Source organism: Amblyomma americanum, chromosome 2, assembly GCF_052857255.1.
Source record: "Amblyomma americanum isolate KBUSLIRL-KWMA chromosome 2, ASM5285725v1, whole genome shotgun sequence".
NCBI lineage: Eukaryota > Metazoa > Arthropoda > Arachnida > Ixodida > Ixodidae > Amblyomma > Amblyomma americanum.
Window position 1 is genome coordinate 27,005,046 of NC_135498.1, and position 12,236 is coordinate 27,017,281.

At 48.8% G+C, this 12,236-nt stretch overlaps 3 protein-coding genes across 3 annotated transcripts in view; all 3 read right to left on the reverse strand.

The window, feature by feature from the left end:
- Nucleotides 1–12,236, reverse strand: part of LOC144120839 (uncharacterized) — a 141,237-nt gene that overhangs the window by 99,936 nt on the left and 29,065 nt on the right. The gene's annotated exons all lie outside the window — the stretch shown is intronic.
- On the reverse strand, nt 71–1,780 carry LOC144118405 (uncharacterized). The gene has a single exon (XM_077651349.1). The coding sequence runs from the start codon at nt 1,768–1,770 to the stop codon at nt 73–75; it is 1,698 nt and encodes a 565-aa protein (XP_077507475.1). The 5' UTR covers nt 1,771–1,780; the 3' UTR covers nt 71–72.
- Nucleotides 3,735–11,771, reverse strand: LOC144118304 (uncharacterized). The gene is made up of 4 exons (XM_077651274.1): nt 10,130–11,771; nt 5,008–5,244; nt 4,209–4,530; nt 3,735–4,065 (listed from the first exon to the last, which is right to left on the reverse strand). The coding sequence occupies exons 1-4, from the start codon at nt 11,706–11,708 to the stop codon at nt 3,735–3,737; spliced, it is 2,469 nt and encodes an 822-aa protein (XP_077507400.1). The 5' UTR covers nt 11,709–11,771.

The following is a 12,236-nucleotide window of genomic DNA, read 5'->3' on the forward strand; positions in this document are numbered from 1 at the left end:
GGAAGTCTAGGCTCTTCAGAGTTCGCATCACGCATCAGAGCTCATTGACCGACGACGCGTGGGCCACAAAAATTAAGACCGCCAAATTTCAGAACACACGGCCTCTTTCGTCCGGTCATTGTACTGGTGGGTGAAAAATTCTAGGAGCCGGTTCATCGTATTCAGCCGGCTGAACTTGCCGAACCTGTTTAGCGCCGAGCACAAGTTGTCGGCGTCCTCGTAGTCCAGGTCGAAGACAGCGAGGCCGAACTGCACTTGAGTGTAGTTGGCCTTTGCTAGGCAAAGTTTCTCGCACAAAGATTGCTCGTTGTCGTAGACGAAAATGTGTCCGGTATGGGAGTCGTAGGTGCGCATGGCGTAGTGGGGTCGATCATAAGCCAAATTGTTCGAGTAAGGCGGGGTGCGGCACACATCCATATACCTTGGAGGTAGCAGTGGGGGAGGTTTCTGGTAACACTGCGAGAATACCTCTGGCGTTGAGTTGGACAGGAGCTCGGCCCAACGGCCCTTCATGGTCACGGACAGCGACAGGGAGGGAGCGTCCGCTTCAACGCCGAAGGCTGCCAGTGCTGCCATAGCATCGTACAGGTCATGAATGTTGACATGCGGTTGGCGTGGCTTCGTCAGTAGAGTAGGTGGAGTGACGAAGCAAGGTACCCTTTCCCAATCTTCGTATTGCTGGTAGCCGTGAGAAATAAAAATATCGGGCTTAAAAGTGTTCTTGAACTTTTCCTTGAAGTAAGCCTTCCACAAACTCGTGGAAGAGACGGAACCGAGGACAATGATCGAAGCCAGCCCCTGATCTCTTATGTCCTGTACATATACACTCAGCTGTCGGAGGGTACTGAACACCAAATCAGTTAGCAATGGCTGAAAGCTGTAAACGGGTACGTCTATAACGCCGAAATTGGAAACGCCTCGCGCAACCATCGGCTTCAAGAGATTTCTAGCAGTGTCGCGTGCCATTTCGGTTGAAATGGCGCTGCTGAATCCGTAGTGGAACCCCACGCCGAACTGGGTCTTGCTTCTGTTTCTGCCACTCTGCGCTTTCGCTAAAACTGTTTGCATACTAGAGCTGTACGCGTAGCTTTGGGTCAGAGTGTCGCGGCCGTGCTTGTACATAGAGTCATAAAAGATGTAGTCGCACAGGCCATCTGGGGGAAACTTTGTGGTCCTGGTCGTCAGCCGGCCATAGGTACAGAGAAGAGCCTGATTGAGAGGCCTAGTTTTAGTCGGATTACGGGTCGCTGTCGGTTTAGCCGGCGTGTTGGTGGATATGCTTGTAGAAGTCATGGAAGGAGCAGGAACGGTCATGTTGGTACTGATGTCTATTGTTGCAGGCCTTGTATCGCTCACTGACATCGGGGTTGAACGGGTGGGTGAAGGCGGTACATGGAGCGTGGTGCGCGGAACTCTCACCACGTCGATTGACACTGGCTGTGGGACGGGGTGGTCTTGCTCTGGATCGGGAAGGGGGACTTGACCCTCCGGGACATCGTTGTCGTAAGTCTCGGGGTCGACGTCGCCTCCCCTGCCCAGTACAGCCACGAGGATCATAGCCCACGAGATGGTCGCCACGACTGTGAGAGTACAGAACGCCAGGATGACAAGTTCGTTCGAAGGTCTGCCCACTTGCTGATCGTCGGCTGTTTCGACGCCCTGTCCCGTCAGAGTCGACGGCTGCAGATGAGACTTGCCAAAAAGAGAATGCTCCGAGCTGTAGACCTTTGTCTCGGTAGACGGGAAGCCATCGATTTCTTCGTGAGCCATGAGCTTTAACAGAGATGTGGCTCTGAACTAAGCTGCTTCAACTTCTTCGAACGTTCCCGACACACTACGGGCCAGGAGAGCTGGTGAATGATGGCGATGTGGCTGAAATTGCCTAAAAGCACCAGACGTTAGCAGGCGCCCGACCTTCTATTAAGCGCATGCGCAAGAATATGAGAATGCCCGTGAGAACAAATATGAGCACAGTAAAAAGCACGCATTCCCGTTGCTTTTGTTGCGCAATGCATAAGAGTTTTATTTTTGGGCGCTAGAGGCAGCAGTTTGAATCCGCCTTTTTACCCGTACTTTTTCTCGTGTTATCTTTTTTGTTATTTAGAGGTGTTTAATGACACGCAAATTACTTGCCTTATGGCTGAGTTTTCCTTCTTAGGTTACATTCTGGAATGCTTGTGAGCCATATTTTCTCTATAAAACACTGATCTGAAATCAATTTTTCGCTGTATTTTCCCCCCTTAGCCTACAACTGCCTGAACGAAAATGATTTGAAATTCTTCGTAGGATGTGAGCTGGCTTTCAGGTTGCATTCGGAGGTGTTCTGGAGCGAAACTCGCTTTTTAAGAGCGGTCAGACGTGCCACGAGGTGAAACCGGAAGTGCATGCGCACTGAACCGTTGCGCATGCGCAGAAGAGAAGCTCTTACATTAGCGAATGTAAGGTGTTAAAAGCTGCTAGGATGTGAACAAAGAAATGGTGTCTGCCCAGTCAGTTAAGAGGCACATGAAACAGGGCTTGTACTTATAATAAAGCCACTCCGTGAACCAAGATTGCAATTAAGAATCGCCGCAAAGGTGCGACAATAAATAGGGCTTTGATCTTGAAATTTCAATCGAGTTCTCTTAGAAGATGCATAGCATCATGAGGAGTGCAGAAAAGATTGCGGCGGGATACTGACCATGTCGAAACTCTTTTTTCTTTTGCAATACAACATCGGTTTCCAAATGACTTGCTAGTTTTCGAGGAGAGAGCCACACTATTTCCGTGCAAATTTTTCGAGTCCGCGGCAACAAAACGTATTCATCATCCCTAGTTGGACTACGACCGCCGGAGGACATCTTGTCCCTGCAAACTTCCTTTCGACTACTCTGCACTTGCTATCCGATCACCGCTGGCAGCGATCCTCTTTATTTGGAGTAAACTTTTTATAGTAACAGGCTTTCAGTTTTCAATTCACCCCATTCCATGTGTCGCGCAGGTCCTCTGTTTGGCGTGATCTGCGCTGCAATATAAAAAAATCGAGCTTTTTTTTTTACACATTGTATTTGTCTCTCAAGCTAAACTCCTATTATTCTTCATTGCAAATCACGTAGATCAGTTGCGATTTAATATTGAGGTTTTTCTTTTGCTAGGCGCTTTTTCTAAGCTCCGTGAAAGTGTAATAACCCGTAACGAGTAATACGCACTTTTTCCTGAAAAGGAGTAGTGGGAACTGGTAAGCATCTTTTCATGACTTGAGTGCGCATATCAGATGCACTTCACTACTTCAATGCACTTGAATTCTAGGATCAGCACGAATTTTTATTTAACTATGAAACTTCTTTGAAAGCTTTATAGCTTTGATTTGTAGCCACGTGGCTGCGTTCGACTCGATGGTAAATAATAATTACTCACTAATTACAAATTTACTCCATATTAGACGTTTCTCGAAGCACATTAGACAAGAGGCGATGTTCTGGACAGAACTCGCAGTGCATCTGATCTTCACCAATATGCATTTAGAGAAAATACATTGACGCTAATAAAGAGACTGAAATGGCCAATTCAAATTGCACAAAGTTACTGGCACGCCGTGACAACACTCGGCACTTAAATCTGTAAAAGGCTGAGAACGAAATGAGAAACAGAAAGAGCGAAATGCTTTGCTCAAGTTAAATGTCAAGGGAAGCCTAGGTTCTCGAGAAGCGAAACGCATAAGGTTTCGTTCACCAACGATCCAGCGGCCACAAACATTAAGATCGCCAAATTTCAGAACATTCGGCCTCCTTCGTCCGAACATTGTACTGGTGGGTGAAAAATTCCAGCAGCCGATTCATCACCTTCAGCCGGCTGAAGCTGCCGAACCTGTTTAGTGCCGGGCAGGCATTGACGCCGTCCTCGTAGTCTAGGTCGAAGACAGCGAGGCCGAACTGCACTTGAGTGTAGTTGGCCTTTGCTAGGCAAAGTTTCTCGCACAAAGATTGCTCGTTGTCGTAGACGAAAATGTGTCCCGTTTGGGAGTTGTACGTGCGCATTGCGTAGCTGGCTGGATCGTACTCGAAATTGCTCGAGTAAGCCGCTGTTCTGCACAGATCCGCATATCTTCCGAGCAGGGCCGGTGGGCGTTTCTCCTCACACCCCGAGAATACTTCCGGCGTTTAGTTGGACAGGAGCTCGGACCATCGGCCCTTCATGGTCCCGGATAGGGAGAGGGAGGGCGCGCCCACTTCCGCCCCAAAGGCAGCCCCAGAGCGGCCAAAGCATCGTGCAGGTCATGAATGTTCACATCCGGCTGCGGTGGCTTCGTGAGCAGAGTAGGTGGTGTGACGAAGCACGGTGCTCTTTCCCAATCTTCGTAAAGCTGGTAGCCGTGAGAAATAAACAGGTCGGGCTTAAAAGAGTCCTTGAACTTATTCTCGAAGTAATCGTTCCACAAACTCGTGGGAGAGACGGAACCGAGGACAATGATCGAAGCCAGCCCCTGATCTCTTATGTCCTGCACATACACGCTCAGCTGCTGGAGAGCATTGAACACCGCATCAGTCCCGACTGCGTTGAAGGTGTAAACGGGAACGTCGATAACACCGAAATGAAAAATGCCTCGTGCAACCATCGGCTTGAACAGATCTCTAGTGACATCTGTTGCGATGTCTCTTGAAAGTTTGGTTATGTATCCGTTGTTGAACCCTACACCAAACTGTGTCGTGCTTCTGTTTCCGGAAGACTGTGCATGCGCTCAGAATGTCTTCAGAGCAGTGGAGAATCCATAACTTTGGGTCAGCGTGTCACGGCCGTGCTTGTACATAGAGTCTTAGAAGATGTAGTCGCAGAGGCCATCCGTGGGAAACTTTGTGGTCCTAGTCGTCAGCAAGCCATAGGTGCAGAAAAGGGCCTGACCAAGGGGCCTAGGTGCAACAGGACTACTTGGGGCTATGCTTGTAGAAGTCATAGGAGAACCAACAGTGAAGTTTGTACTTGTAGCTGGTCCTGTTTTTGCTGTCACGGTAGTCCTGGACGTAGTTGTACCTGACATCGGGGTCGGAGCGATCGGTGGAGTCGGTGCAGGGGGCGTGGTCCGCGGAACTCTCACCACTTCGATTGACACCGGCTGCGGAACGGGTTGGCCTTGCTCTGGGTCGGGAAGGTAAACTCGTTCGTCGGCGTCGGCGACAGGGCCATTGTTGTCGTAGGTCTCGAGGTCGACGTCACCTCCCCTGTCCAGTACTGCCATGAGGATCATAGCCCACGCGATGGTCGCCACCACTGTGAGAATACAGAACGCCAGGATGACTAGTTCGTTCGAAGGCTTACCTGCTGGCTCGTCTTCGAGTGACTCGACGCGAAGTCCGCTTAGAGTGAAAAAGTGCTGAGCTATGGAGCTCTGAAAGGAGCTACTTCAACTTCTACTACCTCTGCCGAGTCTCCATGGCTCACGAGAACAAGGTAATGGTGAGTATGGGTTTCCAGTGGCCTAAACATACTTGAACCAATTGAGATTTGGCAATTAACTGAAATGAAAGGCAGATGTAACGTGGCTTGTGCTTGGAAATAACGACACACCGTGAACCGAAGGCTGTTCGAGCAATCGAAAGGGTGCCAGAAATAATACAGCGTGTGATCATTAAAATTACGCTGTCTTTCGGAGAGAAAGAGAGAGAGAAATAAAATTTAATATCATAGGCGTTTAGAAGGAGGCTGTCAGGAAGTTCAGCTCCTATTAACGCGAAAGCGTTAGAGGGGCTCTAAATAGAAGAATCCAACCAAGCAACATGGATAGTTTCTTCTTCAGCAAGTGCATACCGAGGTTATTTCCATACGCAGAAAGGTGGCTGCGTTGTTGAGAAAATGATACATTAAAATAACGAAACCCTTCCATATTCAAAGCGCCCGCGAAAAATGAGCTGCCACGATGTTATTTCTGTGACGTCTTCGCCATTCGACCAATCAGGTGCGCCACTTCCAAAGACCGGAAACGCGATCGAAAACTTAAAACTAAAAGTCAAGAGATCAGTAGTCCCGGCGGCAAAATGCAAGGGTTGGCTGCCAACGCTCTCGACTTTGGACGGGGGCTTTCCTGTGCATCTCGCCGCTGGCGTTGCCGCCTCAGGGTCGCTGGTCGAATTGCGGTCAATCGAACCGCCTTTCCCAACCCCACTTTTGGGCAATCGTTGTTTACGACGCTAAACATGTGGACTCGGACAATGATTTTCAGAGGTAAGGCGTTTCTTATGGACTTCCGAAAACGAACCATGAGCACCTTTGCATTAAAGGAGCTCTGAAACGCCTTCCGAGGAGAGCACATTAACTCACTTTATCACTGCACTGTATTGCCATAAAAACCAGAGCCAAATAATACTCTTCTACACGCAGCAGACGACCCACAATCGCGCGTCAAAGTTGACGAGCCCTTCCCTTCGACTTTTGCATGTTCGCATCCTCCTCCGCCCCCTGCATCTGCGTAGACAAGGTGAGAGGTGGCCATTGGTTAGATTCTTTCAGACGTCAGACAGCTACCGCGGCCGCGGCCAATAAGCCGCTTAGCTCCGGAGGGTCGGGAAGTTTCGCTCCCAGAGGGGGGTCGGCGAAGGAGCGCCTACCTTCCAGCGTGCAAAAACTGACGAGAGGAGAGGGACAGGCGCGAAGACGCTGAAATTCAAATTTTAACTACAGATAACTCAGCTTCTACAAAGCGCATTAAAAAAATTCTTGCTGGACACTATTCGTGAAGCGGCGTGCTTCAATATCCCGAGCATGCCGCAATTTTATTAGAGCCCCCTTCACAGCCCGTTTAATCCCTTAACGAGTTGGCCGCGCATCGGCGTGGCGTCTAAAACCGCTGCCCAGTGGACCGGGTGTCATCAAACATGCCGCGTTACGGTCGTGACCAGGGGTCATTCAAAGCCATTCATCTCAGCCAAGTTCATGTCATCACGCCTGTACATTACCCGCTTGAAGCTGGAGCCGAAGGGTGTATTCTACCGCTTCCGTGGGGAATGTTTGGGTGCCCTAGGAATAGGAACGGTGCTTCTGTCGTCCAGGCCGAGTCCTTTGGGGTTCCGCTTGAAGGTATGTGACTGACCGGGAAGGAGGGGGGGGTGGGGAGGAAAGAGCAATGGGCCAGCCGGTGTTCTTGCCGAAGCAGACGACGGCATAAACGCTGAAACGCTACGAAAGGAAATGCGTGGGCAACTTTTTTCGAGCCTTGCGGAGTGGTTTTTCTGGCATAGCGTTTACTCATCGGCCATATATAGCCCGGAGAATGCCAGATTTGTTTGTACGCCGCGAAAATTGTAATTTAACATCACATCGACCATGCATCCCAAACGCACAAGTCAGCCTTCGAGAAGCCTATCTGCCTTTTCTCTCTCTCTCTCTCTCTTTTATCTCTCTATCACAATTTTGTATGTGGACAAGTAAGTAGCACGAGCACCTGGTCAGTGTGGTATAGCGCTTGATTTAGTGATGCCAGTAGGATGTCTGGACAGTACACGTTTGGTTCTTGCTTAAAAAGCCGACTTTTCGAGCCCGTCGTTCACTTAGGCCACGTCATGAATAAAAATAACGTTAAAACAGGTTTAATACACTACGCCAACTTAAAACACGCCCTGTACATTGCTGCAAAAGATATTCGTTAATTTTGCTGCGGCGCTTTATGTTTACGCAATGTAAATTTGCGGCTAGAAATGAGGCTTAGCCTGGGTATATTGAATTTATTGGGGTGCAAGGATAGGGTAAAAGAAAACTTTGGGCACTAAATATACAGTGCTTTTTGATGCAATAAGTGTATAAGCCCGGTTAAGGCCACTCAGTGAAGATAACCCGATTTAGTGAGGTAGCTCCACAGTTTATTCATCCTGTACTTCAAGCTAGCGGGAAGGAAAAAGCTTAGAGGGCCAGCGGGCTTACAGATATATCAAACCAAGATGAAATAGCTCAATCTTTCCACATATACAATTATCTTTTGAGGGCGATTATATAATTATTTTTCTCGCGAATCTTTTGTTCCCCTAGCTTCCGCCTCATACATCAACGCGACTCTTCTCCTACTTGTTTTCGGTCGACAGGCAGATATTACTTGCACGTGGACGACGTTTGCTTTCTTTCCGAGGTGTATTCCTGGTCGACCGAAGCAGTGCGTCGGCAAGGCATCGACAATCTGATCAAACGGCGACCGGAAATGACTTGAGCTTTCAGCCCGAAACGAAATTTATTTTCCGCAGGGCAAGTGTGCCTGAAATCCCATTCGCCTAATCTACTGGGCCTGAATAGTGAGCTTGACGGCAGAGCTTACCGCAGGTGTATGGCGCGTTTGCGGTGAACTGTGATCGGCTGACGAAACGCCAAGCAACAAGAGCAGCACTGTAGAATCGGTGCCTATGGTGATAATACTGTTCATTTGCGTTTTTGTTTCTGCCGGTGAAGTTTCACCTTTCGGCCCATAAAAGACGCTGCCATAGGAGGCCCGGTTTGGAGGTACCTGGTTGGTACTTTATGTTGCCACAGTCCCAATCAGTCCAGTGGCGCCATACCGCGGCCGAACTGTTTTAGATGGGACTTGTTATGCCTTGCGCTCTCGAGGGGCTAGAGGATTTCGTCTTCTTCCTCGCTCGAGCTCCCTGCTGTCTTGCACGCCTAGCACGTCTAATTAAACCTTGTTTTGAGTGCTTCGACCGTTTATTGATGACAATATATCGGTGACAATATTGTCGCTGGCGTGCAGGGCGTTTCAGTTGCTCTGACCCCACTCCGCCACGGTGCAAGTTCCTCTCCTATATACATTAAAATATCTATTTTTCTAGTGAAGAATTCGAAACCTTCTTACAGGGAAAATATAAAAATTACTGATGCGACCAGCGGTGCAGAATCAGTTATCTATAATAGAACTAAAACAATGCGGCACTCGTCACCTTTTTATCGTCAGTAATTATGCTAGCGGTCGTTTTAGAGTAGCAGGCCAGATATTTATTTTTCAGGCCAACCTCTCTGCTTTTCCTAATAATAAACCCTCTCTCTCTCTCCTTGTTGCCATACCAAATTCGGTGGGGTATTGTGACCAACAGAGGCAGCGAGGGATGCTGTGAAGCCTAGCCGTGGATCAAGAACCTCGGTCAACACGGGTGACAGAAATGTTGGCTCCGCCTGTATAGTAGTGCCAGTTTTCAAGGAACACCGCGTGAATCACAGCGCCTGCACAAAATTAGTCTTCCTTATACCGTCTAGTACCAAACAACTTTTTGCGGAAGTTTTTAAAGCCAGTTAAGATTATAACAATCCTGAATTTAATCCGTGTCTACCGCAATAGCTGTCCTGTAGTGCCGATTCTGAATGAGTTCTCATTATAGAACATCGCTCGTGTAGAACATCGCCCGCAGGGATGTCGTCTGCCACGACTGCTGCTTACCAGTGAATTTGTCCAGAGTCTAAAAACTATGAAACTTCTAGGAAAAGAAATTGTTCGTTTTCAGCGGCGAAATCAAGTTCGCATAGAGAATGACGAGTTCTTCGCACGTCTGGGCATCGCGATCGCGAGGCTATTGTTTTTGCTTACTGATATTTGTTGCACAAGATGTGAATAATTGCTTATCCTTTAATTAGGCCACGCGAAATAAATGCTGCTAACCACTGATCTGAATCAAAATGAAGATTGCGTCAACTTTTTGCATAGGAAAAATTCAGATATTTTTTGATGGTGCGAGAACACGCTCCATGCAGTTCAGACCATTGCGGATAACATCCAAAGAGATATGGGGGGAGGGCACGACATATTGTGGGCAACCCTTGACAAACAGCCTCAAGGAAGAATCCATATGCGCTAATGAAAAGTAAAAAATGATGAAGTGCAAATAGGAGCACACCATTCGGACGACCTGGCAACACCAGGCGCTTAACTGTAAATGCTTTTTGTGGCTACTCTCAAGACAACAGAACAAGTAAAATGAACAATTCTGTTTACAAGGAAAAAATATTCACTGAGGCAGACCACTGTCCGCAGAACCCATACGCATCAGAGTTCTCAGGCAAATGATTCGCGAAACCGTAAAACATTAACGCAAAATTTCAGAACACTCGGCGCGATTCGCCGGGTTATTGTACTGGTCGGTAAAAAATTCCAGCAACCGGTTCATCGTCTTCAACCGGCTAAAGTTGCCGAATCTGTTTTGCAATGAGCAGTCGTTGTCGCCATCCTCGTAGTCCAGGTCGAAAACGGCGAGGCCGAACTGAACCTGCGTGTAGTTGGCCCTTGCTCGGCAAAGCTTCTCGCACAGGGATTGCTCGTTGTCGTAGACGAAGATGGCACCTGTTCGGGAGTCGTAGGTGCGCATAGCGTAGTGCACTTGATCGTACTCCAAATTGTTGGAGTAAGGGGCTGTGCCGCACAGATCCATATACCTTACAGGTAGGGGCGGGGGAGGTTCCCGGTCACACCGCGAGAATACCACGGGGGGCGAGTTGGGCAGGAGCTTGGACCAGCGGCCCTTCATGGTCACAGATAGCGACAGCGAGGGAGCATCGGCTTCCGCACCGAAGGCCGCCAGGGCTGCCATAGCATCACGCAGGTCATGAATGTTGAAGTCCGGCAGCGGCGGCTTCTCCAGTAATGTAGGTGGTGTTACGAAGCATGGTGCTCTGTGAAAATCTTCGTAAAGCTGGTAGCCGTGAGAGATAAAAAGGTCGGGCTTGAAAGAGTGCATGAAATTATACTTGAAGTAATTGTTCCATTGACCTGTGGAAGAGACTGAACCGTAGACGGTGATCGAAGACTGGCCTTGAGCTCTTATGTCCTGGACGTACGCGTTGAGCTGTCGAAGGGTTGTGAAGACCAGATCAGTCGCAAATGTGGTAAACCTGTAGGCGGGAATGTCGATAACGCCGAAGTGGAATATGCCGCGTGCGACAATAGGTTTCAACAGATTTCTAGCGCCGTCGTTCGCAAGGTCTCTTGAAATGGCGTTGATCTGCATGAAGCCAAAGCCCATACCGAACTGAGTCTTGCTTCTGTTTCCTCCACTCTGTGCTTTCGCTAAAACTGTCCGGAGGGCGGAGCCGAACGGGGAGCTTTGGGTGAGGGTGTCAAAACCGTATTTGTACATAGAGTCATAAAAGATGTAGTCGCAGAGACCGTCTGGGGGAAATTTTGTGGACCTGCTCGTCAGGATGCCATAGGTGCAGAAAAGGGCCTGATTGAGGGACCTAGATGTAGCCGGAGTAGTCGGGGCTGTCATAGAAGCAGAAGTATAAGTTGTGGGTGTACTTGCGGTCCTTCTTGTTTTCGCTGTCGTAGGCGTCGTAGATGCAGTGGTAACCATAGTTGAAATCGTGGTCGCAGTCGTCGTTAACATGGTGGGAGAATGGGTCTTAGTGGTGGGTGGAGTCTGTGCAGGGGGTTTAGTTCGCGGAACTCTCACCACTTCGATTGACACTGGCTGTGGAAAGGGGACGTCTTGCGCTGGCTCGGGCAGAGGAAGTTGCTCTTCAGCGTCGTCGACGGGACCAGCAATGTCGTTTGTCTCAGGATCTCCGTCCTCGCCTGTGCTCAGCATGGCCGCTAGGATCATTGCCCACGAGACTGTCGCCACGGCTGTGAGAATGCAAAACGCCAGGATGACAAGAACTTCGGGAGACTTGCCGGACTGCCCGTCTTGAGTTGATTCGGCGTGGTCTACGGTGAGAGACAGGGGCTGCACAGTCGACTTGTCCAAGATAGACCGCTCCGGACTGTAGTCCATCGTCCCGGAGGGCAAGAAGGCACCGCTTTGGGGGCTGTTGTTGTTGCTGTTGCCTGCGTATTGCTTTGGGGGTTAGCCGTGAAAGATCTTCTTCTTCTTGTTCACCTCCGTAAATATGAGATATTCTTGTTCTTCTTCTTTCTCTTAAAACATGACACATACCTACGTAAAGGGATTGGCCAATGTGTAGTGGGATAAAAAGAATATTTCCATAGGCGATTACGACAAGATATTAGCGCCAAGCGTGAATTTTGAAAAATGTATCGATGAATAACGACAGAAGAATATTTAAAGTAAAATAACAAACAGCATCTTGGATGAAAAAGGACAGCTCGAAGAATTTTAAAAGATGAAATAAACCTACCAGTTGCAGTTACGTAATCGTGTAGAATCCCACAAATAGAACCCGATGCAAATTTTTTGGCTCTCGCACCGAACGATAACACCGGCAGAGATAACGGGAGTACTGACCTGGAGAGAGGGACCTCAGGTAAATCTTTCTCTGAAATGCGAACTTTGGGCAGCAGA

Excerpts from the sequence above, each read along its gene's own strand:
- LOC144118405 (XM_077651349.1), bottom strand. The coding sequence starts at position 1,770 with ATGGCTCACGAAGAAATCGATGGCTTCCCGTCTACCGAGACAAAGGTC.
- LOC144118304 (XM_077651274.1), bottom strand. The coding sequence starts at position 11,708 with ATGGACTACAGTCCGGAGCGGTCTATCTTGGACAAGTCGACTGTGCAG. Across the intron at positions 5,245-10,129 it reads CTCATTGCAAAACAGATTCG|TGGTGGCGACCATCGCGTGG; the intron begins GCAACTTTAGCC and ends GTATTCTCACAG. Across the intron at positions 4,531-5,007 it reads CGCTCCGACCCCGATGTCAG|TCGGGACTGATGCGGTGTTC; the intron begins GTACAACTACGT and ends CCTTCAACGCAG.